Source organism: Pelodiscus sinensis, chromosome 26 (genome assembly GCF_052426305.1).
Source record: "Pelodiscus sinensis isolate ZL-2025 chromosome 26, ASM5242630v1, whole genome shotgun sequence".
Classification (NCBI taxonomy): Eukaryota; Metazoa; Chordata; order Testudines; family Trionychidae; genus Pelodiscus; species Pelodiscus sinensis.
Genome location: NC_143077.1, coordinates 19240805 through 19268699, shown reverse-complemented (window position 1 = coordinate 19268699; position 27895 = coordinate 19240805). Strand labels below are relative to the sequence as shown.

At 55.0% G+C, this 27895-nt stretch overlaps 1 protein-coding gene across 1 annotated transcript; it reads right to left on the bottom strand.

The window, feature by feature from the left end:
• Positions 1–1193: 1193 nt before the first annotated feature.
• Positions 1194–26144, bottom strand: SERINC2 (serine incorporator 2). The gene is made up of 10 exons (XM_075908601.2): positions 25915–26144; positions 16425–16586; positions 14008–14195; positions 10298–10377; positions 6550–6687; positions 5987–6156; positions 4864–4954; positions 3978–4113; positions 3428–3640; positions 1194–1865 (listed from the first exon to the last, which is right to left on the bottom strand). Exons 1-10 carry the CDS (start codon positions 25951–25953, stop codon positions 1727–1729), a joined length of 1356 nt encoding a protein of 451 aa, XP_075764716.2. The 5' UTR covers positions 25954–26144; the 3' UTR covers positions 1194–1726.
• Positions 26145–27895: the final 1751 nt, after the last annotated feature.

The window sequence follows — 27895 nt, the reverse complement described above, 5'->3', positions numbered from 1 at the left end:
CTACATCTCCCAGAGGGGTAAGACCTGAACCCATGCATGCCCTAACCAGCAGGTGACTGGCTATTCCGGGGGGGGAGGGGCTTGCTCCAGCTCTCTGCCCCCCTCCTGCCTGTCAAACAGCATTGAAAGGAAACATTTCTGAACTCTTTCCCACCCTGCTCTACTACTGAGCTACCAAAAGGCCTTTGCCTGCCTCCTGGGAACTCACCTGCTGCACAAAGCAGTCCACACTGACCGTGCCTCCGTTTGCTTGTATAGCCAGTCAGCTGCTACCTGTACCCATCACAGCCTTAGTGTCAGTTCTCCCATGGACACCGTGCGGGGACAGGCTGCCAGGCACCAACACTGCTGTACACGTCACATGCTGACGGACAAAGGGATTTACAAAAAGGAAATCTAAACCTGTCTGTTATAGGCAGCACAATCGCCCTTTTTAAACAACAAACCCAACAAGTGAAGATGCTTCACAGCCGAAAGGAAACCTGGCCCCAGATGACGCAGGAGGCAGGACTTAGGCCCACCCTGCCATCAGACAGGAGGCGGATCCTTGCACCTACATGGATTCCCACTGGAGCACCACACCGGGTGCAGGCTGCTCCTGCCCAGATCCAGTCACAGGATCGGGGCCTTCAGGTGTCAGGGGGCTGAAGAGGGAGGCAAGGCTCTTCCAGTCACAGACCAACCACTCTCATTTCTGCACCTAGTTCTGCTGAAGCGTCCCATCCTAGAACACGCCTGGGTGGGTTTCTGCATGTCATTTCCCCCTTTGTCCTGGCATAAGCAGCGCAGGGGAGCTACGCAGGGTAAGGTGAGAGCCGAGAGCACTGTGTGGCAGGGAGAGTTCAGAATGACACTTACACCATAAATCTCTCTTGTTCCCCGACGTTATCGCTTGTGAGCGCCAGAGAATCCCCTGCAGGGGCCATTGCTGCCAGTCCGGCGTCCAGCTGGAGGGGCTACGGAATGCACCGACTGCTCATGGGAGGGCCTGTGTGGAGAAAGGGATGCGACTGGATGGTGGAAGTCAGGTGCAATTTGTGAAAGGGTTCCCTTATGTTTCAAGGCTGCAAATGGCCTCAGCCACGTGCCTGGAGACGCGGAACAGCGAGAAGCTTTGCTCCGTCGAAACCTGGTTTGTGAAGCTGGGCTCTTCCCTCGTGGCGCTGCCGATTACAGGAGACGGCGGATACCAGTGGATGCCGACTGACCCGGAATTCTGGCCATTTATTGAAAGCTTTGCAGGCCCATAGACAGGTAATGGGCTGTGCAAGAATTATACAAAATATCCCTCGGGTAAGGTGAGGCAAACAAAGAATGCACTGTACATGCATCTTAAAACAAAAATTCTCAAAGGTGAGTCACCTGCCTCCTTGCAAAAGCGCGTCCGGGTGGTCACGCTGAAATGCCAAGCCAATCTGGAGATTTACAAGAGTAAAACAAACCCCAAACAGCCAAGAAGCCCAGCAACGTTTCCTCAGGTGCTTCCAACTTCATACACAAGCTACATTCTTTCCCTACTTGGCACTTCTCCCCATTTAAAACAAAAGACAAAGAAAGGCACTATTCCAAGGAACTGGTCTTGGTGCAGAAACAGGAGCCCAGGGACCCATCCAGAGCTAGGACTTTCCCCAAGATACAGGCATAGGCACAGTGACAGGCCTTTGGCAACAGGGCGTCTGGCTGGGAGAGTCTGAACTGTCCAGCATTAGCTGTCTGCGTGTCCTTTTCAGCTGAAGTCTCGGTCAGGGAGGATGACGGGGGCCACCAAGGTCCAGAGGTAGAGGAGGAGACCAGCCCAGCTGGAAGAGATCTTTACCCAGACTGCAGTCCACGGACTCGTCATTTCCTGGGAATCTTCACTGGGCCTGAAACACCAAACAGAAGTGCCTCACAGTAAGGTACTTACTGGATAGGCCACGTCCCACGGGTCCCTCCTGTCCCCTCCCCTCCCCGTGCCACGCACCATGGCTGGGAGAGAAATGAGGAATCGAAGTCCTGTACCCAAGGGGATCAGCTGATTGCCAGGTCACTCCTGCATGGGGTGAGGAGTGGGGGCCATTTCAATTCACACTGTTAAGCCGGAGCTACCGGGCCTACACAAGCCACGTCAGCCACGTTACTGACAAGCCAAACTGCCTGCTCCCACATGCGCTGGCAGAACCGGGCTGCCCTGCGGCGAGCCGGAGCCAGACGTGGCCCCAGCCAAGGGGAGCGTGGGCTGCCGGGGGAAGCTGCGCCGTGGGTCTTGGCCACGTGGCTGCCCAGCGAAGAGCTCAGGCAGTCTCACTGCAGACAGGCCACGTGGAGCTTTATAAATAGCAAAGCGGAGGGAGGGGCGGGATGGGGGCCGCGACAGACACTAGGTCTCTGGGTCCCAGAGAAAGGGGGCAGGGAAGTGTCTCCGAGCCTGCAGAGCCCCATCAGCCCCCCAGAGGGGACGCTCCAGCGCGAGCTCCCTGCTGGCAGAGTTCAGCTGAGGACATCTCCGAAGGGACCCAGCCTGCCTGGATGCTGCTGCTGCTCTGCGCTGGTTACCAAGGCAACCCCGCTACCGTGGCAGCAAAGTGGAGGGGGAGGCCTGCCATATGCCACATGCCCCCAGCAAGCCAGCACCTAGGGCTTGCTGATTGGCTGGGAAAGCTGTCAGTCACCCCAAGCCAAGAACGCCTAGCCCAGGTCTGCCTCTCCCCGCCGGTGCTGCACGGGCCTGCTGGGGGCAGGGACAGGGGGCCTAGGGCCATAGCAGCAGCCAACGGCACTAGCCAGCCGGGGGGCTCTCTCCCAGGGCAGAGGACCAGCACTGGAGCCTCCCGGTACCTGCCTGGCGTGAGTTTCACCGTCAGCGCGCTCTCGCCGCGGCGACACAGATGGAGGGTTAGTCCCCGGGCTAGCTACAAGGTGAGCTCAATGGCACATCTACAACACAGACTGTATCTGGGGGAGCATTCCCGGCCATCCACGTCACGGCCGTTTCTGAGGGGGGCCCAGGGGCATCACTGCTGTGTTACTGATGGGGAAACTGAGGCACGCAATGATGAAGCATTTTTCTTGCAATGCACATCCAGGAAGAGACCCCCCCCCCCCAAGTGTCCTAATCTGCAGCCACCAACCCATCAAACCCAGCACACGAGATTACACGGCTTCAGAGAAAAGCCGGTTGCCTCAAAACAGGCCTGACCTTTCCTGTAAGCAATATCCAGGGCTCTGACCCTTCCTTAGCCCTGTTCGAGTGGGAGGGAGAACAAGAGCCACACCACAGCGCGATACCATGGAGCCACGCAAGCCCGACTGCCAGGTTCTGATCCCAGGCCGGCACTGCCCCCGTTTCGGCCCTACCAGTGCTCTTCAGCCCCGGCCAGAAGCACCAGGCTGTGGCTCTCTGGGACCCCAGCGTGGCCGTGGCAGGCAGCATCTGGAGAGCACCTACCTATACCAGTTTGTGAGCGTCATCATGATGTAGAGGGAAGCCAGGACGAGGCAGAGGTGGAAGAAGCTGTAGTTGTAGGCCACGCCGTCCTGCTCGTTGTCATAGGCCTGACGCACCCCATCTTCCCCGCCGGGATCCCCGCTGCCCAGTGCGGCCGGGCTCTCCTCCGTCAGCATCAGCTTGTTCACTTGGCTGTGGCCCGAGGAGCGGAGGCTGAGAGCAGAGACCCCAGGGGGAAGGTGAGCCCACCGGAGAGCCTTGGTGTGCCGTGCTCAGGCTGGCTTTGGGCGCTGTGCACGGGTGAGTTCCCCTCCCCGCCTCACCCGCCCCCAGGGGCACTCATGATGGACGGGGGAGCCAAATGCTCCGCATGACCCTCAGGAGAAAAGCCCCGTGTCCCTGCACGGCGGGCGCTGCCGGAACGCCTCACGCGGGTGTCCAGGGTCCCCCGCCTGGGCTGCTCCACGGCAGCAGACTGGGCGCCGCTGGGGAGGAGGAAGAGCAGCCGCGGGCACACGCTCTCCAGGCGGCCGTGGCGGCTCAGCCATACCTGATGAAGAGTGTGCACAGGAGGAAGATGATCAATCCCATGATGCTCGGCGCATCCCACCACTGAGTCACCTGCCCGTCAGCCGGCTGGCCGGCCGTGCTGTTCCTCACCAGGAGGGTGGGATTACAGGACTTGTCTGCAAGGGAATCCAAAAGCCTTGTAAGCAGCAAGAAACCGCCCCCTCTGGCCCGCACGGCTGGCAGCTCTGGAGCCTGGAGAAAAGGCACAGCCAGCAGCACCACAACAGCCCATGCCTCCTCCGCCCCCAGCGAACCCTGCCCTGGGACAGTGATGGCCTGGTTAGATGAACTGGCTAATGGGATAGTCGATGCAATTTGCCCGCACACTGGAGCAGGGCAGCATCCTCCCACGACTGACAACTCCCACCCTCCCAAGACACTGACGTGCACCCCGTCCTCTCCGCTCCGGGCTGGGCCTGGCACACATCACAGTGCCCGGCCAGCGGGGCTCAGAGCGACCCCCCGCCTGCTGCAGGGTTGGCGCTGGGCGCGGCCACAGCTCGTGGGACTCCCTGGCTTCGGTTCTAGTTTGTAACCGGCAACAGTCGCCAGGGCAGGGACCGGGGCGCGTGGGGACAAGGAAGCCAAGGGGATGCCGGACAGTAAAAGGTCCCAGCCTTCGGGAGGGGCACAAGCGGGGAGAGGACCTGCTGGGGGGAGGGATGTCAGGAGAGACAGCCCCTGAAACAGGCCTTTCTGGTGGGGATGCGCTGGCCCGGGGCTGCTCCAAGGCCACTTGCACCCTCTGCCGCCCAGCAACCTGCTGCCACCCGGCTGGCCAGCCGCTGGCTTGCTGAGCTAGCGGGAAGGGTCCCCCGGAGGCTGAGGCAGGACTCGAGTCACGGCCGAGCGCCAGCGTCACTCACTGGGTACGTTCGCCAGGGCCGACCAGGTGATGAACAAGGTGTAGAGGGTGATGATGGAGGCCTGCAGCAGGCCCGAGTGAGGCTGAGCATCCTGCAAAGGGGAGGAGCAGCCGTTCAAACCCGGCACCAGCCCCGGCACAACCAACCACCGGCTCCCTGCTGGCAGGACACAGCCCCTGGCAACGCCAGCCTGGGGAGCTGGAGGGAGAGAAAACACCCTCCTCCCGGGCCTGCCGCTGAGATGCCCGGGCACAGCCAGCCCGAGGCTGCCCCTGCCCCACACCCTGCGCAACAGGCCTGGCAGGCCTGACTCCATGGCCAGCGAGTCTGCAGGCGCCGGCTGCGGCAGAGGGAGGAGGCATCCTGCTGCGGCAGTCTGGGATCACTTCCTGACCGAGCGGCCGGCCTGTGCAGGCTCCTCCCCCCAGAGCTGTAACCCGCGGGGAACGCGGCTGGGCGCTGGGCCCTGGGGCAGCAAATTCCACAGGTGACTTTTATGCCGGGTTATTAGAAGCAGGCGACAACCCTGCTAGACCTGGGCCCGCTCCCGACGGGCTGCTCGCCTGGCCGGGGGGACCCAAAAGCACCAGGGGAGCTCGTACCCCGGTACCAACGCCAGCGTATGGCAGTGACTCCCAGCACCCCAGCCCTCAGCTCCCCGAGGTGGCTGCCAGGAGGCTCCCTTCTCCTCACGCTTCTGGCTGTGAGAAGGAGTAAGAGGCTCCCCCAGCAGGACCCTGCCTTACAGGCCCTCACGCTGCGCTCCCCGCTCCAGGCAGTGCTCAGCCCAGGCCACCCTGCTGGAGCGGCCCCATGCAGCTAGGGAGCCAGGGCCTGAGCCTGCTGGCTACAGCCCACGGCTCCCCTGCGAACTCTGCTCCCAGGAGTCCATCGCGTCAGCAGGGACGGGAGTCCAGCCTCAGCTGACAGCCAGCCCAGGGGTGGGTACCGGAGGAGCCGGCTCCAACGTCCCCCATGAAGGCAGGCTCAGAGCACGCGGACGAGCGCCGACTGCAGACACGGTGGAGCCAAGGCCCGCGGCTCAGCCGGCACTCCCAGCTCAGCCCCCAGACGGCGCGAGAGCGGCAGAGGCCTGGCAGCGGCTTCGCGGCTCCCCCCTCACCTGGATTTTGGGCAGGACCGACACGACCGAGGCGACGACGCAGAAGATCAGGTTGAGGCTGATCAGCACCTTGTTCACCGTGCAGTCATCAGGCTTGGTGTAGTAGACGTAGAGCAGCACCAGGGCTGCGATGGACACCGCGTAGAGGATGAAGGTGACGACGATGAGGGCTGGGGGCGGGGGGAGAGGGTGGAACTGGGTGTGATGCTCCCCAGAAGCCTGGGCTCACACGCCAGTGCCCCGGTAAATGGCCCGTGCCCGCTGTAGGTTTCACGCCCTGTAAAGTTTTGCCCTGCTGTTGGCACCGGCCACCCCGAGATCCTGCAACTCAGAGAGGCGAGGCTGCTTTTACAGCTTGTGCGGAGTCATCTCACTGGCCTCCCGCCGGGACCCACAGCTGCAGGGAGGGAAACGCTCCCAGGAGGGACACGTGATCCTTAAACCACCACCGCAAGCAGGAGCAGGGGCTCGTACAACTCACTGCCTGGATTTTAACCCTCCCCGTTTCAGGAAGGGGCAGGGTCGTACTTGGGTGGGCCTACCAGGACGCGCTCCATACAGACCTGCGTACCAGCCCTTGGCGTTGCCTTCGTCGGCATTCCGAAGCCAGCTCTGACTCCAGGAGTGGGCAAAGTCAATCAGAAGGATGAGCTGGATGAGGATGAAGAGGAAGGAGCCCACCACGCCGAAGTAGAACCACACTGAGCGGGAGGGAGCAGAGGGAGGAGGAGGGGTCAATGCTGGGAACGTTTATAAGTTCTCGATGACACCAGTGAGACTTCTTCCTAGCCTCTCTGCTCAGGCGCTGAGCTGCTAAGGGGACATCAAGTCATGCATGTCAGAGATGCCTCCTCCTTGCATCCCATCGGACAGCTCTGCACTCAGTTGCACTCCAGGGGTACGTCTAGACTACATGCCTGTGGCGACAAAGGCATGTAGATTAGGCTACCCGGCATAGGAAAACGAAGCGGCGATTTAAATAATTGCCGCTTCATTTAAATTTAAATGGCTGCCGCGCTGAGCCGATCAGCTGTTTGTCAGCTCAGCGCGGTAGCCTGGATGTTCCGCGGTCGACATCAAAGGCATTTGTCGACCACCCAGGTATGCCTCCTGGGATGAGGTTTACCTGGCAGGTCGACAAATGCCTTTGATGTCGACCGCGGAGCGTCCAGACTACCGTGCTGAGTCGACAAACAGCTGATCGGCTCAGCGCGGCAGCCATTTAAATTTAAATGAAGCGGCAATTATTTAAATCGCCGCTTCGTTTTCCTATGCCGGGTAGCCTAATCTACATGCCTCTGTCGCCACAGGCATGTAGTCTAGAAGTACCCCAGCAGCGCTTACAGGCGGCTGTCCGTCTCCTGGGAGGCCCACGAAGTTCCTATTGCAGAGGAGGAGCTTACGTGTTCATCGTTCATTTTTATGCCAGTTTCTCTTCTCCCTCAGCCCCCACCCTGACGCTGGCTCACGCTGGGCCCTTGGCTATCCCACAGCACCAGGGTGCTCTTACCGAGGGGTTAAATAGCAGTGACGACACAAAAGCTTGGCTCCTAGCTCAGGATACAGCCTACAGGGAGCAGGAGCGGAGCCCACGCTGCTAGCCGGAGACACGCAGAATTTCGGCATTGCTGCTCTTTTAGCCAGAGGTAGCGACCCGGAGTGAAGGACACGACCTGTCCGGGGCGCGCCGACACCCCAGCCGCGGTGAACGCGCCAAACGAGGCACTCCCCAGACAGCCGTGGGTCCCCTGGGGTCAGCCTAGAGCATTCACTCGTATTTGTTGCGTAGCGATTAGCGCCTCTGGGGGCCAGCTCGGAGCAAGGCACGGCACCAACAGAGAAAGAAAGTTAGCCCACCCACCCCACCCCACCCCCGAGCTCGTGCCCTGGAACAAGGGCTCCAGGCGGGCTGGGGCCGGGTAGTTAACATGGCCGGAAAGGCCTGGGTTAGTCAGCAACATCGAACCTAAAACCTGGGCCCAGCACAGAGGTGAGGCAGGATCTGGAAGGGTCGGGGGAGGGTGGGACCGGTCTGGGGGACGCCTCACACTGTTCGCCTGGGGTTTGAAGCACTGGCCTGAATTTGGGACTCTGCTGCCCTGTAACCGGAACCCAGCCCCAAGGGAGAGTCCCCAGCGACCCACGTGTCTCCAGCCAGGGCAGCCGGTCTCCCTCCCCACGCTTCTCGGCAGGATTTTTACCGCTCTACCAGAAGGGCCTCCAGCTAGCGCTCCGGGTGCCTCCTCCATGAGCACACGGCAGCAGACAGCGGCCTGCCAGCCCGAGAGCAGAGCCCAGCCACGGAGCCCCTCACCAGGCCACAATATCCCACGCAACCGAGCTCTCACCATCCCTGCTCCTTGTACTCAGCCTCCCCGCACGGAGCTCGGCTCCCCGGTCGCTTTTCTGCCGGATGTTCCTTCCTCCCCCGCCCCCTCAAATCTCTGCTCCTTGTCTCCATCTCACCCACCCCCAGCACAGAGGAACGAGATGGGGAAACACACAGATCCCTCTGCCCGGGTTGGAGAGGCACCTTCTCCCGTCGCCCTGCTGCCAGCCTGGCCACGTGATCAGACACAGCGTATCGACCCTGGTACATCCCGGGCTGCTCCCGCCGGCTGCTTAGATTTGCCTCCTCAAATGGGAATTTGGCTTTGGCAGAGAAATACTTTGCTCTGGTGGCGCTAATGGACGTTCTGTCCCCGCCCCAGCTAGCGGAGGGATTTGGGTTTATATTTAGATCATCCCCTGCTGACTCACAACGCAACCAACGACAGCTAATCACAGAACCACGGACTCCCACAACTGGCAGGGGCCCAGAGAGGTCATCGGGTCCAGGCCCCTGCCCTCAGGGCAGGACCAAGCCCCATCTCAATCATCCCGGATAGACGTCTGTCCAACCTGCTCTTAATCTCCAGTGATGGGGATTCTGCAACCTCCCTTGGAAATTTATTCCCCCTGACAGGTAGGAACGAGCGGACGAGCTATTCCAGAAACCGCCCATCGGGCATCTGCCCCAGAATAGCTCCAGTATGACAAGCCCAGACTCTGGCTTAGCCCCCCTGGGTAGACCAGCCCCAACGCAAACAAGCTGGGACAGAACACAGCCATGCTGGATTAAAGCAGCATCACTCCTGGGTTTGCTTCCTAGCGTAGTGCTTGCTGTTCGTTAACTCGCCAGGCCTAAACCCGCGCGAGCCCCTCGGAGAGGCCGTTCCCCTGGCACCCTGGCCTGGCTCTGCAAGGTGCACAGCCACCAGCAGCGACTCCCCTATCCCTGCTAGGCCGGTGCGGGAGCCGTTAATAAGGCAGCAGCGCCAGCTTCTGCAGCTGGCCTGCCCCCTTGCGTGTACACCAGCTGGGGGAAAGGGGCATTGCTCACAGGTACGCAAGGACTTGGCCGCTGTGGTGCCCAAGGGCATGACAACCCTGCTCCTGTTCTGGCTCTGCTCCAGGGGCCTGTGCTGCGTCCGGAGCCGCTGGCCAGCAGAGCTGCTCCCTGCGCAGAGCAGGGACACTGTCTGGACGCACGAGTAACAGCTTCCCGGCCGCGCCGAGACGCAGGCTTTGCACACAAGCCTGCCCTGGGCAGACCTGGGCACGGACCCTCTTATTTCAGCGTCATTTAAACCGGCTCCCAATCAACTTAAACCAAACGGAACAAGCCTGGGTTAACCCCAGACCCGAGCACGGCGCCCGTTCCATCGCACTGGCGGAGCCCCAGACCTGGGAACCGGAGACGTTCCGTGCAGCGACAAGCCTGGAGGACGTGACGATTGGGATGGTGATTTGCCAGTTAAATTACCTCCCTTGCTTCCCCTCTAGCAGGCCATGGGCTTTCCCTTCCCTGCGCCAGCGAGCCCTCCGCCCCAGAACTCCCCAGCGGGTTACCTCTCTGGAGACCAAACGCAGGGGGAAAGACAGTTGTAAATGTTCTGCCGGGCATCGGACCATCCAGAGCGCACGGCACATCCGGGCGCGGGCCAGGGGCGGGGGTTCGTTAGCCATTTCTGTGGGTCATCACCTGGGAGGCTGCCATCCAATTAACAGCATCGACTGGCTCAGCTGAGGTGACTGGCTCTTGTATGTGTCCAACGACAGGCACCCGCCCCAGGTGCAAGTGAACCAGCACTGTGCCAGGGCCCGAGCTAAGGCCGGGCTCCAGCAGGCCACGAGCAAAGGGGCTCTGAGAGGCCAGGGAACCTGCCCCTCATCCCAAGTCTCCAGGGAGCAGCAGCGGGAGCAGCCTGTGAGCACTGAGCGCTCAGGCTGCCTGTGGCCTGCAGCCTGGCCGTGTGTCCGTGTGCTTACCTGACGTGAACGCTCCATTGGGAATGTAGAACGCCCCCACCGTGATTCCAATCAAAATCAGGAATTTGAGGAACCAAAACCTGGGTGGGAAGACAAGCGGTTAGAAAAGCCACCTGAGACGGAGGAAGGGAAGACGCAGGAAGGCCGAGCTGGGCAGAATGCTGCACCCCGCCACGCTCTTCAATGCGGGGCTCTCAAGATCAGGCCACCTACGGCCGGAGCATCTTCACAATCCAGTCCAGCGGGCTGGGGATGGGTGGGGGGAGTCTGTTCTCCTCCTCCAAGCCCCGCCCCTTCCTGCCACTGCCCCACCCTCTTTCCCCCATTGCACGTTGGCCCTAAAGAGACTCAGCCTAGGGAATTACCGCGGGAGGTCTGACATGGGGCAGCGGCAGCAGTCACGGCCCCCCCACCCCTCCCCGTGCATGGGGAAGCAGAGCGAGTGCCCTTGCCAGATGTGCTCCGCTTTGACGCAGTGACTGCGGGGGGGCCCTTCCGCCCTGCACCAGCCCACCCAGGCTATGTCTAGACTGCAGGCTTCTTTCGAAAGAGCCTCTTTCAAAAGATCGCGTCTAGACTGCAGGCGGATCTTTCGAAAGAGAAATCCGCTTTTTCGAAAGGGAGCACCCAGCGAGTCTGGATGCTCTCTTTCGAAGACGGCCTCTTTACATTGAAGAACGCCTTCTTTCGAAAGCGGAACTTTCGAAAGAAGGCGTTCTTCCTCGTGAAACGAGGTTTACCGCCATCGAAAGAAAAGCCGCGTTCTTTCGAAATAATTTCGAAAGAACGCGGCTTGAGTCTGGACGCAGGGGAAGTTTTTTCGGGAAAAGGCTACTTTTCCCGAAAAAAACCCTGAGTCTGGACACGGCCCTGGTGATCTCAGAGGCTGCATTCCCTGGGGGATGGGGTGCAGTGGGGGGGAGGGCGGTGGCAGGAAGGGGAAGGCTTGGAGGACAGGGACAGAGACACGTCCCGGGCCAGACTGCAAAATGCTCTGTCCGGAGAGGGCCCGCAGGCCAGGAGTTTGAGAGCCCTGCGTTAACGCTCCTTGGAGCTGAACCCGAGAACAGGAGTGCAGCTGGCTCATGCTATTTATAGTGAGTGCATGGAATCTATGGCAAGTGCTGGCGGGCTGCCCCGGTTCCAGTCAAAAATAAGTCCCACTTCTCTCGGGTCAGGGAAAGTGTCACCTTTAAAACAAAACCTGCTTCTATAGCTAGATGCTCTGTGATGGGCTTTGAAAAACAGACTGTTTCTATGTGGCAGCCAAGCAGAATACAGCTATTAAATAACAGTAGGCTGAAGAACTGTCCCCTTCTTGCACCAACATCCACCAGGGGAAATAATTAAAGCAGCATTTTATGTAACAGAGCAGCCATAGATCAGTGAGTCCTGCTCAAAAACGAGTAGGAACTGCCGTATTTATCTAGCAGCAGGAGGCTATTACCTTGCAATTACATCGGCTGTGACTATGGGGGCTGCAGGTAGTCCAGGGCCAACATGTGAAGTGTTTGGTTTATTTTGAGAGATGTCACACACCTGCCATTACTAGATTTACCAGTTCTCCTGCAGGGTTTGCAAACAAAATAATGCAGGACGGGGCTAGAGCACTGTGCAGGGGGTCAGACGAGATGATCATAATGGTCCCTTCTGACCTTAAAGTCTATGAGTCTAAAAGAAAAAAGCAAAACTGGAGCACTGCCCAGTTACTGGACTCGATAGTCTCCCTGAAATCTTCACTGCCTCCATTGCAGGAAACCCTGGGTGAGGTTCTGAGATCTGCATAGTCAGGAGGCCAGACCAGATGATCAGAAATGATCCACATAAAGTGGAAATGGCTTCCTTACTTTGGTTTTCACCAACAAGCTTAGTGGTGACTGGATGCCCAACATAGTGAATGCCAGGGAAAATAGGGGTGGGTTCCGAAACTAAAATAGGGAAAGAGCAAGTTTAAAATCACTTAGAAAGAGCAAGTTTAATGTCATTAAGTCACCCGGGTCTGATGAAATGCATCCTAGAATCCTCAAGAAGCTGACTGAAGAGGATCTGAGCCATTAGCGGTTATCTTTGAAAGTCATGGAAGAAGGGAGAGATTCCAGAAGCCTGGGAAAGGGCAAATCTAGCGCCCATCTATGAAAAAGGGAAATAAAGGCAACCCAGGGAATTACAGACCAGTCAGTTTAACTGCTGCATCAACAAAGATAATGGAGGAAATAATTAAGGGACCCATCTGCAAACAAGGGGGGAAGGGATAGCTCAGTGGTTTGAGCATTGGCCTGCTAAACCCACAGTTGTAAGCTCAATCCTTGAGGAGGCCATTTAGGGAGCTGGGGCAAAAATCTGTCAGGGATGGTATTTGGTCCTGCTGTAAAGGCAGGGGACTGGACTCAATGACCTTTCAAAGTCTCTTCCAGTTCTAGGAGATAGGCATCTCCATTCATTTTTTTTAAAACATCTGGAATATAATAAGGTCATAAGTAACAGTCAGTATCAAAGAACAGATCCTGGCAAACCATCCTGATGGCTTTTTTTGACAGGATACCAAGCCTTGGGGATGGGGGGAAGGAGTAGATGTGGTATATCTAGACTTTAGTAAAGTTTTTGATACAGTCTTGCATAACCTCCTTAGCAAATTAGGGAAATACAAACTAAATGGAGCTACTACTTGGTGGGTACATAACAGGTTGGATAACTGTTCCCAGAGAGTCATGCTGGAAGGGCATAACGAATAGGGTTTCCCAGGGGTCAATTCTGGGGCCGGTTCTTTTCAATTTCTTCATCAATTATTTAGATAAAGGCATAGAAAGTTTGCAAATGATACCAAGCAGGGAGGGGCTGCAAGTGCTTTCCAGAATAAGATGAAAATTAACAATGATCTGGACAAATTGGAGAAATGGTCTGAGGTAAACAGGATGAAGTTCAATAAGAACAAATGCAAAGTGCTCCACTTAGGAAGGAACAATCAGTTGCACATGTACAAAACGGGAAGTGACTGTCTAGGAAGGAGTCCTGCAGAAAAGGGTCTTGGGGTCATAGCTGATCACAAGCCAAATATGTGACAACAGTGTGACACTGTTGCAAAAAGGCAAACATCATTCTGGGACGCATTAATGGGAGTGTTGTGAGCAAGACACGAGAACTCATTCTTCTGCTCTACTCTGTGCTGATTAGGTCTCAACTGGAGTATTGTGTCCAGTTCTGGGCACCCATTTCAGGAAAGATATGGAGAAATCGGAGAAAGTCCAGAGAAGGTCAGCAAAAATTATTAAAGATCCAGAAAACATGAGAAAAAAAGACTGAAAGAATTGGGTTTGTTTAGTCTGGAAGAGAAGACTGAGAGGGCACATGATAACAGTTTTCAAGTATCTAAAAGGCTGTTAAAAGGCGAAGGGAGAAAAACTATTCTCCTTAATCTTTAATGTTAGGACAAGAAGCAGTGGGCTTAAAAACTTCCTGTCAAGGTGGCTAACCCCTGGAATAAATTGTGTAGGGATGTTGTGGAATCTCCATCACTGGAGGTATTTAAGAGCAGGTTAGACAGACATCTACCAGGGACGGTTTAGGTGGTGTGTGGCCCTGCTATGAGGGTAGAGGACTGGACTTGATAACCTCGCGAGGTCCCTTCCAATTCTGTTTCACAAATATTTGTGACTTAAGTAATGTGACTCTTGGGGACACTGCTGAGGTGAGATACGTTGCAGTAGCCTCACCCGTTCTGAATTGCTGCTCTTGGGTCCTTGCTGCTCCTCACGCAGATCATGATCAAGGCGAAGAGGAAGAAGAAAGCAGCCGTTGCAAAGCACATGCGGTATACAGACTTGTGACCCAGGAAGGACTTGCAGTTGACATGGCCTTGGATCACTGCACTCGAATCTCCTCCTTCACAAAAGCCAGGAAGCTGGTACAGGAGAGACGGAGAGAACACTCTTATATAAGCACCTTAGAGCGTTATCTCAGAGCAGTGCCTAGACTCTGCCAAGCTCAGGGCCATTGTGTTAGGCACCCTTCAATGATTCCAGAACAAATGTGTGGATGCTCCAAATGAGTTTAAAGAGAAGCTAGATAATTTCATGGAGGTTAGGTCCATAAAAGGCTATTAGCCAGGGGATGGAAATGGTGTCCTTGGCCTCTGTTTGTCAGAGGCTGGAGAGGGATGGCAGGAGACAAATCGCTTGATCATTGTCTTCAGTCCACCCTCTCTGGGGCACCTGGTGCTGGCCACTGTCGGTAGACAGGCTACTGGGCTAGATGGACCTTTGGTCTGACCCAGTACGGCCGTTCTTATGTTCTTACGTCCTACAAATTAGCTTAACTAACTTCCAAAAACTAAGAAACTTCTAAAGTGTATTCAGACAATTCTGGAACCAAGTTAATCGGGAGTAGCTATCCTGGAGTCACTCCCCATGTAGACAAACCCAGAATAAGAGTTAGTCCACGCCCTGAGCTAAGAGGCAAAACAAGTGAGGGGAGCAGGGAAACAGAGGTGAAGTGACTTGGCCAAGGTCACATAGCAGGCCAGTTGCAGAACTGAGAATAGAACCCCTGCTGCTAACAGCCCAGACTAGCAGCCTAGCCACTACACCACACTAAGGAGCCTTTTTTTCCCTTCAGGGATTTCAGGGGGAGCAGGTCACAGTGCTGCAAACAGCTCCACGCTGGCAAATCCCTTACGGACACAGTTATTCACAGGACCCGGGACCTTAATTCTCTCTGCGGTTAGGCAAAGGGAGCTGGCAGCCAGAGTCGGACTGGCTGCACAATGGCCCTTCATGCCTGGGACAGAAGGACTGCTGAGAATTCCCAAAGTTCACCCGAAAGGGAGCTCTTCCTCTCTGTGCCGCTGGCGAGGCAGCCTGGCAGTGCTGGCGGGTGCAGTGCACTAGCCAGACAGGGCTCTGGCCTGTGGTACCATCCCCCTCCCGTGAGCCTCAGCCTGAATGTGGAGTGACCACTTCTAGCAATGGGGGGAGTGCACATTTTTAACAGCGAGGGTGATCAGCCCCTGGAACATCTCCCCTGGGGTGTGGTGGCTCCCCCTTCACTGGACACCTGTCTGCAAAGCCAGGCCAGGAGATGTTGTGAAGACCAGGATTTTAACAGGGTTTTAAAAAACCGAGATACATCCATGGCGGTTGGGTCCATCAATGGCTGTCAGCCTGCCTGGGTAGGAATGGTGTCCCTGCCTCTGTTTGTCTGGAAATGGGTCACAGGGGGGAATCACGTGAGGATTTTCTGTTCTGTTCCGCCCTCTGGGGCATCTGGCATTGGCCACAGTAGGCAGACAGGACACTGGGCTAGATGGGCCTTTGGTCTCACCCACTCTGGCCGCTCTTGTCCTGAATACGCCTCCTCATTTAACCACAAGCTACTGGGTTCCAGGCAGGAATTGCCAGGCGACCTAAGAGCTGCGTAACACAGGTCAAACTAGCTGAGCGTAACTTAGACTTAATCTATTCAATTCAGGCTTTAGGGCCTGTTAGTAAATCAGCTGCAGTGCAAGGACGGGACTGAGGCCAGGTCTACACTGGGGGAGAAATTCGATTTACGATATGCAACTCCAGCTACGAGAATTGTGTAGCTGGTGTCAACACACCGTAAGTCGAATTTCCACAGAGACCCTACTGCAGGAGATTGACGGGAGAAACTCTCCCATCTACTTCCCTCGACCCCACAGAGTACCAGGAGGGCCATCAGCATTTGATTTAGCGGGTCTTTACTAGGGCCACTAAATCGAACCCCAGGAGATCAATTGCCAGAGTGTCGAACTCCGGGGAAGTGTAGACAAGGCCTGAGGCAGCATGGCCCAATGGACAGCAAGCTGGGAAAACTGAGTGATAGGTCACTTTGTTTCATTGTGCCTCAGTTACCCAGTGGAAAGGAAAGTTGTTAACACCTCTCTGTATAAAGCATGTTAGGATCTATGAGAGGCAGGACAGGAACACTAAGTGCCAAGAATTAAAATCATTTGAACCTTCTTCAATGTGTCAGAGGGTTTCAAGAGATAAATCCTCTTTCCCCTGGTATGTTTTCTGACACCTACACCCTCCTCCCCAACGTGAGGTCACTCTTTGCTTCTCCCTTTGCTAATGGGTCCCACGTCAGTGGGTTCTCAGGAAACGCTTCTTACCTTGTGCAGCTGCTCTTCCACTCCGGGTATGATCATGATAATGGATACCAGTGTGCCCAGGAAGAGGAAGAAGGTGAAGAGGAGGCGGGAGATGGTGGAGTTCCTTGTGGAGGGGCAGCAACCGCACAGAAGGCAGGGAGCTGAGCCGCACAGACATGACACCTGGCAAAGGAAACAGCACAGAACAAGAGATGGGGCTGGGTGCTGCGGCCAATTCACTTCCCCCCCATGGGAACAGAACCTGGACTCCCCCTTCCCTGCCCCCAGGAGGAAACAGCCCCGGGCTGCTGAAAAGAAGAAGGCTTCTCTCTGTCACCCCAAAGCTAACCACGGGGGGCCTGTGACGGACCTCCCCCTCCCATGCTTTATGAAATGGACTTATGGACATGAACATACATCATTCAAAGGTGCTTGGAGCAAATTATTTCATGTAACCCCTCAATCTTCATGTCATGAGCCGCTGGGTCTGCTCATCTTACTTAGATGTGTGGATCATTCTTCTGTGTCAAGTTAGACATATGGAGTGGGGAAGACTTTGTGGGTTTTAAATATGTGAATGAGAGACATGAGGGTGTTACTCTCAGTCTTGGTGAGCAGCTGTTAAACTATCTCTTGTCCTCAAGTCTGAGCAGTGCTTGGTAGGGAGTGGCCTCAATTCCTTAAAGAAGAATAGGAAAGCAGAGGCCTTGGTCTTTTGGCTGGGCTGCCCCTGAAGGAAAGGAGCAGAAGACCCCAGGGACACAGCCCTGGTTTGGAGGGGCAGCAGGTAAAGAGGTTTGAGGGGGAGTTTGAAAAGTCTGTGCTGAGGTTTCAGTGAAGAATTCGCCAAGCGCTTTGTTTCTTTTGATTTGTAACTTACTTTGCTCTGCCCGTTCTCACCTATCAGCACTTCAGTCCTACTGCTTCTACTCCGTAAAATCGCTTATTTTCTATCAAGCCCGGTGTAAATAATTGTTACCTGGGGGGCAGCCAGTGGGCACATTCCCCCTTTCGTTGCTAAAGGGGGCTTGTCTAATTCTTTGGGGTTTGATCCCGTCTGGGGAGGGGTATCCCAGGAATCTGGGCCTTAAACTGCATTATCCTTGGACCTGAAGAGGTTCCGGGCTATTGCTTCTCGGGGGCAGGGATCTCAGCTCAGGGCCTTGGGGACCAGGCAGTGAGGAGCCCCAGGGAGCAGGAAAGCGAGTGGCAGTGGCCGTGTCAGCACCCCGGGAGTCACCCCCGAGGGGTGGAGGCCCTTGTACAAAGGGGAAGGTGCAGGCTGGACAAGGCTGTGAGTGACCCCAGGTAGGACACGCTTTGCCTGACAAGCGGGGGGATGGGCAGGGCCCAGGGTGATAGGCGAGAGGTACCACTGTGCTCATCCGGTCTGACCTGCAGAGCACAGCCCCAGGGGCCTCCCTGAATGAAGCCCTGTGCGAACGGAGCAGACCTTAGACAAACAGCCAGCCCTGCTCGTACAGCTGCCAGTGGCGGAGAGCCCAGCACTGCCCTGGCAGGGCGTCCGACCGTTCATTACCCTTTACACTGCCGAGTCCCAGTCCCTTTTGGAACACCAGCCCTGGAGCAACCGCCGCCCCCGTCGGCAGGCCTGCTGCACAAAACGTCACACCAAGCGACACTGCCAAAGCCAGGCTAGGGCAGCAGCACAACGCAAATAGCCCTGCTATGTCCAAGAGAGGGCAACAGCTGGACTAGGGATCTAAGCAACTGGTCGAGTAACTACTCACTTCCCCGCCCTTACAGCCTCTATCAGAAGCAGCCGGGGTCGGGGGGGAGAACAGGAGCCAGTGCTGGGGGGGGGGGGGGGGGGGCAGGGAGGCAGAGGCGCAGCGGGGCACCGGGTGTGAGCTGGGACAGCTGACTCCTGGCTCGCACTCAGTCCCCCGCTGTGTGTCTGCCTTTTAAACGTAGTAAGAGCCACCATTTCAAAAGGCAGAGCTGCACGAGGGTTCGCTCCCCCTTATCGACTACTCGAGTAGATAACATCCCTAAGCTGGGCTGCACATCAGTAAGGACAATGTCAAAAGGACCTAAAATTGAAAGATTAGGGCTCGTGTCCTTTTTTACAATGAGGTAGGGTATGTCTACGCTAGCCCCCTAGTTCGAACTAGGGTGGCTAGTAGGCATTTCAACTTGCAAATGAAGCCCAGGATTAAAATATCTCTTCGTTCGGATTAACTGTTACACCTCATTGCAGGAGGAGTAACAGGGAATCCGAACCAAGGACTTAGTTCAGATTAACTTCTGGCTGCTGCATGTAGCCGCAGGCAATGAGTTCGAACTAAGGGGATTTAAAAATGGCACCTGCCCGGGAACATGCAAATGAAGCCCGGGATATTCAATGAAGCCCAGGCTTCCTTTGCAAGTTGGAATGCCTACATTAGCCACCCTAGTTCGAAGCAGGGGCTAGTGTAGACAGACCCATACAGAGTTTCAGAGGGGCAGCTGTGTTAGTCTATAGCTTCAGAAATAACGAGTTGTCCTGTGGCACCTTAAGAGACTAACAAACACAGAGACAGTATCATGAGCGTTCGTGGGCAAACCAGCTCTCGTTTCATTTTCTTGGCATTAGTGATGTAATAATGCTGAGGATCCCAAGGGCATCTGCCGAGTCAAACAGGAAAAACAAGATTGACATCATCGGAATTTCTAATGTAACAACCAAGCAGAAACACTCTCCACACACACACAAAGAAAGAAACACATTTCAGACATTTTTATATGTAATTAAAAAATAAAAAGAGAATAAACTCCACTTCATGGGTCACCCTAATTAAAAATTATGCAACTGTCAGAGAATCATCTAATATTGCCCTAGATCTTACGACAATTGACCATATAGTCTGCCTGCTCACTGAGGCTACGTCTACACTGGCCCCTCTTCCGGAAGGGGCATGTAAATTTCACGAGTCGTCGTAGGGAAATCCGCGGGGGATTTAAATATCCCCCGTGGCATTTAAATAAAAATGTCCGCCGCTTTTTTCCGGCTTTTAAAAAAGCCGGAAAAGAGCGTCTAGACTGGCCCCGATCCTCCGGAAAAAGTGCCCTTTTCCGGAGGCTCTTATTCTTACTTCAAAGTAAGAATAAGAGCCTCCGGAAAAGTAAGAATAAGAGCCTCCGGAAAAGGGCACTTTTTCCGGAGGATCGGGGCCAGTCTAGACGCTCTTTTCCGGCTTTTTTAAAAGCCGGAAAAAAGCGGCGGACATTTTTATTTAAATGCCGCGGGGGATATTTAAATCCCCCGCGGATTTCCCTACGACGACTCGTGAAATTTACATGCCCCTTCCGGAAGAGGGGCCAGTGTAGACGTAGCCTGAGAGTTTACTTACTAGGCCATGTCTCCACTTGCCCCAACAGAGATTGATCTTCTAGCATTCAATTCAGCAGGGGGCGCAGGGTGCCGGGGGGCAGGTTTCTGCAGAGTCGAGGGGGGGCAGGGAGACAGGGGACAGGTTTGGGACAGGGAAGAGGGAACAAGGTTGGGGGCAGGGAGTTCCCTACACCAGCCAAGGAGGGAAGCCTCCGACCCGCGCTCCCTCCAGGCTGAGTGCAGGGCAGTCGGGCTGGAGCGAAGAGAAGCGGCTGCCCGGCCAGCTGGCCATGGCGCTCAGCCAGGGTGCACCACGCTCCACGTGGGCTGGTTCAGAGGGGAAGCTGCCTGGCCAGCTGGCTGTGGTGTCAAGCCCGGAGGAGGCTGAACCGCGCTCCAGCTGATCGGGCGACTTCTCCTCTGTGCCTGCCCACGAAGCGTGATACACCCTGGACCAGCTGGCCATGGCTCTCAGCCAGGGTGCCCCATGCTCCACGTGGACAGGCGCAGAGGAGAAGCCGCCAATCAGCTGGAGCGCGGGGCAGCCTCTTTCAGCTGAAAGCCACAGCCAGCTGGCAGGGGTGTTTCAGCCCTCCCGGCCTCCCAGCTCCCACCATTCCGCGCAGCTACTCACCTGTGTTGTTGCTCGGTGAGTAGCTGCTCCTCAAATGAGGAAATCAAATTTAAATGTACTGTGCAGGCGCGCAGCTCAGAGAGGGCTCAAGAGCTACTCTTAGAACCCCTTGATCGACCGGTAGATCGCGATCTACCAGTTGGTGACCATGGGCTTAAGATAAGGTGACTTCAGCTATGTATTTTATGGAGCTGGAATTGCAGACCTTAAGCCACGCTGCCAGGTCTAGTGTAGACTTGGCCTAAGACACACAAAGGCCTCAGTTCTCAGAAGAAAAGGGATTTTGGGTGCCAGCCACCTTAGAAGGGGCAAGTTTTTCAGAAGGCAAAGTCTCAGCATTTTCTGAACATGAGCTCTCCTTAAGGTGTCGAGTGGAGCACCCACGGTTGTTAGTCAGTTTGGAACAGGAAGGCCAGAGTTTATTCTGAGTCCACAGTATTTTTAATCTGATCCCTACAACCAGCCAAGGAGAAGGAGCTCACGTTAGCTAAAGGGAATGACAGCATCACGCCACTCAACATGTAAACGGTATGTTCAGTTCAGCTCAGCTCGGTGGGGCCACGTGAGTGGGAGAAAGATGCAAATTAATGTTTGCTGATCTGAAATGGGGAGGGAGGGGGGGGAATTAATTGCTTCCAATTATTAAAAAGCTATTCTTTGGGTCTGATGATGCAAACATTGGGAAAGTTACTAATTATGTCTGGGGGGGGAGGTGCTGGTGATACTAAGCAGATTTTATACAGGGGTGAAGGAGCCGCCACTTAAGTAAAAGCCAGTGGATACAAGCATCAGAATTTAGTGGATCTGCTCCAGAGAGAGCAGCAGCTGAATAAGTTGTTTCTTGAGTGAAACCAAATGCAAAGTCACCGGCTTTGTGCATCACCAGAGCAGGCTGAGACTTTGCAGGCGTTAAAGCCGGGACGTCTAGAGATTTGTTATTTTAAAATAGACTCTCTACCCCATCAAGCTTTACCTCCGCGCTCAGCTCGCTTCCCCCACACTAGCAGGGCAAAAGTAACAAAATAAACACAGCTGGTATCTGACGGCTTCATTTCAGCAGCCCGCCCACAGAGCCTGCCTGGTGGTGGTGGGGGGGGGGGGAAGTCTCTAGCTAGAAAGCTATTGTCTGTGGGGGAAGGGGAGTCACCTCCAATATGAACAGTCTGTGGCGTGCTGAGCAGCCCTCTTCCCAGACAAAGGTCCCAATCCTGCTCACTTCCCTCCCACAAGCAGCCCAGCTGACGTCCAGCAGGATCCAACTCCAAGGTCTCACCTCCACTGCATTAGCCACCCGGCTGGGAATGCTGGTGGAGCCCGACCGCAAGGTCACCCCCAGGCCAGGTACAACCAGTGCGGAGCCTGCACTAGGCTTTCACAGCAGGAGGGCTGACACAGTGACGCAGCCTTTAGTGGAAGACAAGCCTGAGTATGGAGCAGCTCAGAGTCCAGCTTTCGATCAGCACCAGGCTGCAGGGCGCTGCCACCATACGCCCCGGGAGACAATCCCCCTTACAGCAAAGCTCCATGCCCAGCCGAGACTGTACTTTCATTGCCCCCTTTCCCAGTGGAGCCGTTCCAAACAAAATAACTTTGGGGCCGAAAGTTTACGTAGCTGTTTCTGACTCTCGGATCACCAGAAATAGAGATTTCCAGTCAAAAATGTTACTCCCAGGCCTCGCGCTGCAGAACGCATGAGCTGCTAAGCTTGGAAACAAAAAGTTGCTTGAACAAAAGAGCTGCACAAAGGAAGGTAACGTGCAACATGTGGCAGAGGTTACATTCCTCACCCACCAAAATGTGCTCCGAGCTATAAGCATTTATTTCAGTGACCAGCTGTGTGTTTCCTTTTCAAAACCCCTAAAGAATTAAGTTACCCTTCTTCTCCCCCAAAATGTTTCATTACAGCCAAGAATCAACAGGCTAAAAAGCCAGGAAGCTCAAGTTATCGGTCTCCTACGGAACGTAAAAGGGGACCTGCAAAATATTAACAGTGGTTGGCAAAGGCGTCACGAGGAGACGAGGCTGCAGAGGCTGAGTAGAGCAGAACTTTGCATATGCTGAATAGCGTCTCTGCCAGACTGTTCTCTGCCTATTGATTCAACCCTAGGTGCTCCATAGTGGGGCATTAACAGGGTTTTTGTATTAAATATCATTAATCAGGGCAGTACTGGCTGTGTTCCCTTCGATACCCCCCCAGCTCGTCAGTTCTCAGAGCAGGCCGCTACGCCCCCTCCCACCCTCGTCCTTTCTCCCATTCTTCACCGCTCCCCCGCCCGCCTCCCAAGCCTGGGGAAACTGGAGAAAGTTTCGCTTGGAGACAACCAAAATAAAACTGAGCAGCTAACATCATTTGTCATATTCCGGCACAGGGGGCCGGGGGTCAGAGTCTGGTGCACTGTGTAAATCAGGGGTGGGCAAAAGGGCCTCGATGGGCCGGATCCGACCCGCCAAGCAAGTTGATCCGGCCCACGGAAGCCCTGCTACTCCCCTGGCCCCCACTTGGCCAATCAGGTCCTAGGGGCGGGGCACAGTGCGCAGTCTCCTCCTGCCCTGTAAGGGGCACGGCTCTCGTAAGCACCGCGCACTCCTTGTAGGACAGAGGCAGGGTGGGAGGAGACGTCGCGCTCGCCCACCCCCAGGCCAATCAGGTTTGGGGGAGGGGAGGGGCACGGCACTTAAAGTCAACCACCAGCTGCTGCAAATCTGGCAGCTCCCTTCAGGGGCATCCTGGGGCCGCTTCAAAAATGTATGAAGTGGCCCCCAGTCAAAAATGATTGCCCACCTCTGGTGTAAATGGTTCCAAACGGGCTCACAGCTGTGTGCTCAGCTAGCACAGGATGGAACTAGATCCGAGCAGCCAGGGGGTCTCCCCACACCTGGATCATTCCCACCAGAAGCACAGATAATCTGTGCCAGGGCGGCTCATCGTTCCTGGCACTTGGTGGGGGGCCAGCATGAATAACCGTACGAGAACCCATCCTCAGCGGGTGTCAGCTGCCACCGTTCCACTGAAGTCAACGGAAATGGCCACTTATGCCAGCTGTGGATCTGCGCCAGTGACTGCAGGTTGCCCCCTAAAATGACCCTCTGGCTTTTGGGGGGAGAAAACCAGATTTGGGGTTGCAAGCTGCCAACAAACGTTCCCAAATTACTGAGTACCTGGCACGTATGCGCACACACAATTTGTGCAGCAGGAGTCGGAGTCTGATATGTGGCTCATGTCCGAAGCCTTCACATAGTATTTGAAATCGGACAATCGGTAAGCTTTAAACATCCCAAAGCAACAGGCTACAGCCCGCTTGTGGCAACTGTCTTTCCCTTGTGTCAGGTTGTGAAACTGTCTCTGTTTCAGCCGGTATCAGTTGCCTGCTACTGCTTTCAGTCGTGTCACAACAATTACCCGACACAGCAGAGGTACATCCCGCCGCGCCTGTTCTGAACAATTCACACTGGCCTCCGTCCAACAGGTAAGAGGTGTGTTTGGAGGAAAACAACCTGGTGTTTAAACTTCCCTCTTAGATGGGTAGCTCTGTGCTTTACCCGCAAGGAGGGTATGACAGTGAATCACATGTGCCTTTGCAAGAAAAGTCAGCACGCACACGCCCTGGATTAGCTCAGAGTGCTCTGTCTCAACTCCCAATCATACGGACATGTTGGGGGAGGAGTTGTTTTCAAGCTCCTGTTCATTTCCACACAACTACCGTGTGCCTAACATGGACAGGTCTGAAGCACTGGAAAAGTTTGACTGAGAAGACAGGACACATGAAAGTTGGGTCAGACGACATTACCCCAGAAGTTTAGTAGGTTTTCCCACACATTAAAATTATGCATGGCACAGTCTGAATGAAAACTAAAACCAATAAAACCCAGGTATTTAATAGACACACATTACTTACTAAAATATCTACATTAAAGAAAAAATACTAATGTTCAGGGAGCTCTTTTTGGTTTTTATTTTGTAGGTATTAATGGTAGTGCCACATTTACCAATTTTGAGTCTGATCCTTGAAACCCAAGGTCAAGGGTAGGGCCCTGTGCAGATACAAAATGAGAATCTGCACCCGCAAAAATGATCTACAGATATCTGCAATTTTGCAGGATTCTAGACATAAATTTTGTATCTGCATCCAAATCCACAAAAATGGGCAGCCAAGGAAATAGATGTGGCTATCTGTGGATATAAAAGTGGATTAGGGATATAAAATCCCATTTAAAAGATTAACCTGTCCACTGGAGCAGCCCCCTGTTGTGTGCCACAGCGGATATAGCTGGGCTACTCTGGCCAGGCAAGGCCAGAGGGCTGCTCCTGCCCAGCACCAGTTAACCGTTTACATCACTAAAGCAGATTCTGCGGATTTGCAGGGCTCTAGTCATGAGAACACTGGTTCTTATGCTCACAGGGTTGGGTCCTGACTCCTTACACCTCAACGGTTTCTCTTAACATCTGCAACTTTGTTTGAAAATGTCAACACATACAAACTGTTTCTGAGAGCCACAAAACCAGGCAGACTTTCTAAATAAACCAAAAGGAAGTTCTTTGTCCTATAAATAGTCACAAAAGTTGTAGTCCACAAATGCAAGTAGTTTGTGGCTTTGAAAGAACAAGAATCAGATCTCGTGCAAATTACTCTAGTTCAGTGTTTCTCAACCAGTGGTCTGAGTACCCTCAGGGGTACTCAAGAGAAGTCTGGGGGAGGGGGGGGACACGTCAACACAACTGAAATTTGGAGAAAACTGATTTTGTGTGTTACGTTTTACAGCATTTTATTATTTTTGTACATTGTACACCCAAAAATGTCATCGTCCACCCAGCTACAATTAAGTTGTTTAAACAAATGTGTTGCAGTGGTAGAAAAAAAAGTGGTGTGTCTGAAAACTGAAGGTACTTACAATTTTTTAAATGGGGTACTTTATGACAAAAAAAAAAAAGGTTGAGAAACACTGCTCTAGTTGGCTATACAAGCCTCTCTCATTTTAAAACCGAGTGTGTGTGAGCGCCACTCTGAGGAACAATTAACCAGCCATCTGACCAATACGCCATGGACAGTTCTGGGCTCTCTCATCCGCTCCAGTTTACATTTAGGGAGATCAGAGAATTTGAAGACAGGAAATAAACTATGACCAAGCTGTGAAATAAAGACCATAAAGACCTTCACAAATATCAGAAACACGCAAAGGCTCCCTCTACGGCGTACGTCGCACCACACAAGGCGATACACTGACCTACCCAACTCGCCTCCCCTCCGAAGCGCCTGCCGCCCGGCTCGCTTTGTGTGGGTTCCCGGAGGCTGGACGGCAGGGCAGGGCAGCGGCTGCCTCCCAGAGAAGCGGGGAACTCGCTCAGCTCTTCCAAACAAACTTGGGCAAACTTGCACCTGACTCTACGGGCAGCGCGAAAGGCCCCTCGGGGAGGTTTCCAGAGAGCGACGCGCAGGTGGCCGGGCTAAGGGAAGGACAAGGCTGAGCCCGGGCAAGGAGGGGAGCGCAGACGGGGAAGGGGACCCGGGGGAGGGCGAGGCGCAGGGAGCAGCCGGGGCACTCACGCAGCTGAGCAGGGAGCAGACCCCCAGGCAGGCCCCCATGGCGCAGGACGCTCCGGCCGGCTCCCGGGTTGCACTGGTCCTCGCGCTGGGCTCGGTCGCGCCTCGGCGCCTTCCGCCGCCTGCGCTCGGCTCGTTCCGCCGGCCCGGGCGGAGTCACGCGTGGGCGCGGCCGGGCTGGGCGCGGCCCGGGCTCCAGGGTCCCCGGCGCCCGGTGCGCCCCTGCCGCGTTCCAGCCCCGTGCGCTCAGGGCAGCTGCCCCAGGCCAGGCGGCGGGGCAGTGAACGTGGGTGACCGGCCTTGCTTCCGCTCACACGCGTCTCCCTCCTACAGCCTCGCCCCACAGCCCCCCTGTGCCTCAGTTTCCCCCCGCGCGCAGTGAGGACAGTCCCTCAGAGTGGTGGTATCGGGCTGGGCTGGTTCCTGTTTCCAACGTGCTGCTGTGCCGATGCCGTGTCCTGAGCGGGTCGGTGGGCAGAGCAGCTGCTGCCTTCCCTCTGGCAGAAATGCCAGATGCAACAGGTAGCGCCAGTACTAGGGGCCCCTGCCCAGAACAAAGCCACGGGCAAGGCTAGATTAGGAGGCAGGGGCTTGCTGGAGGGAGCAGTGTGTCTGTGAAGAGACAGGAACAAGGGTAGAGAGGCGGCCCTGTTAGTCTGTATCTGCAAAGCAAGGAGCAGTCCTGTGACTCCTCAAGACTATCAGATTTATTATATAATGGGGACTAATTTAGCTACAGCTGATGGGCTAGGTCTACACTACTCGTTTTTGTGGCAGAAAATATGCTCATGAGGGACTCATTAGCATAAGGAGTGACACATTAGCATATTTTCTGCTGTTTCTTTTTGCGCAAAAAGAAGCAGTGTGGACGTTTCCTTTTTGTGCAAAACCCCTGTTTTGCGCACGATCCTTATGCCTCTCCGGGACAGACATGGGGGCTACGTCTACACTGGCCCCTTTTCCGAAAGGGGCATGCTAATTTTCAACTTCAGAATAGGGAAATCCGCGCGGGATTTAAATAAAGATGTCCGCCGCTTTTTTCCGGCTTGGGGAAAAGCCAGAAAAAAGCGTCTAGACTGGCCCGATCCTCCGGAATAAAGCCCTATTCCGGAGGATCTCTTAGTAGTACTTCAAAGTAAGAATAAGAGATCCTCCGGAATAGGGCTTTATTCCGGAGGATCGGGCCAGTCTAGACGCTTTTTTCCGGCTTTTCCCCAAGCTGGAAAAAAGCGGCGGACATCTTTATTTAAATCCCGCGGGGGATATTTAAATCCCCCGTGGATTTCCCTATTCTGAAGTTGAAAATTAGCATGCCCCTTTCAGAATAGGGGCCAGTGTAGACGTAGCCGGGCAGTTTCAGAGGCTGTGGCAGTTGGCCTGACCTTTTGTTCCCTTAATTGCTCTCTTGATTGCATCCAGTCAGCCTTCCCAGTGTGACTCACAGGGGGCAGGTCTGGCCTGGGCAAACAGGCTTTAAAAGCCAGAGGCAGAGCGTCCAGGGGACTGCAGACAGGGGAGTTTGACAGATGGAGGCCTACTATGGAGACCCTCATTATCATATTTTCTGCAGCAAAAACTTGTAATGTAGACATAGCACTGGAGAGAGAGAGAGAGATCATAGAATCCTAGAGCTGAAAGAGACCTCAGAAGGTCGTTCAGTCCAGCCCCCTGTCCAAGGCAGGACCAATCCCAACTAAACCATCCCAGCCAGGGCTGTGTCAAGCCAAGACTTAAAAACCTCTAGGGATAGAGACTCCACCCCCTCCCTAGGGAATCCAGCCCAGTGCTTCATCACCCTCCTAGGGAAATAGTTTTTCCTAATATCCAAACTAGACCTCCCCCACTGTAACTTGAGACCATTGCTCCTTGTTCCACCATCTGTCACTACTGAGAACAGCCTCTCTCCATCCTCTTTGGAACCTCCCTTCAGGACGTTGAAGGCTGCTCTCAAATCCCCCCTCACTCTTCGCTTCTGCAGACTAAA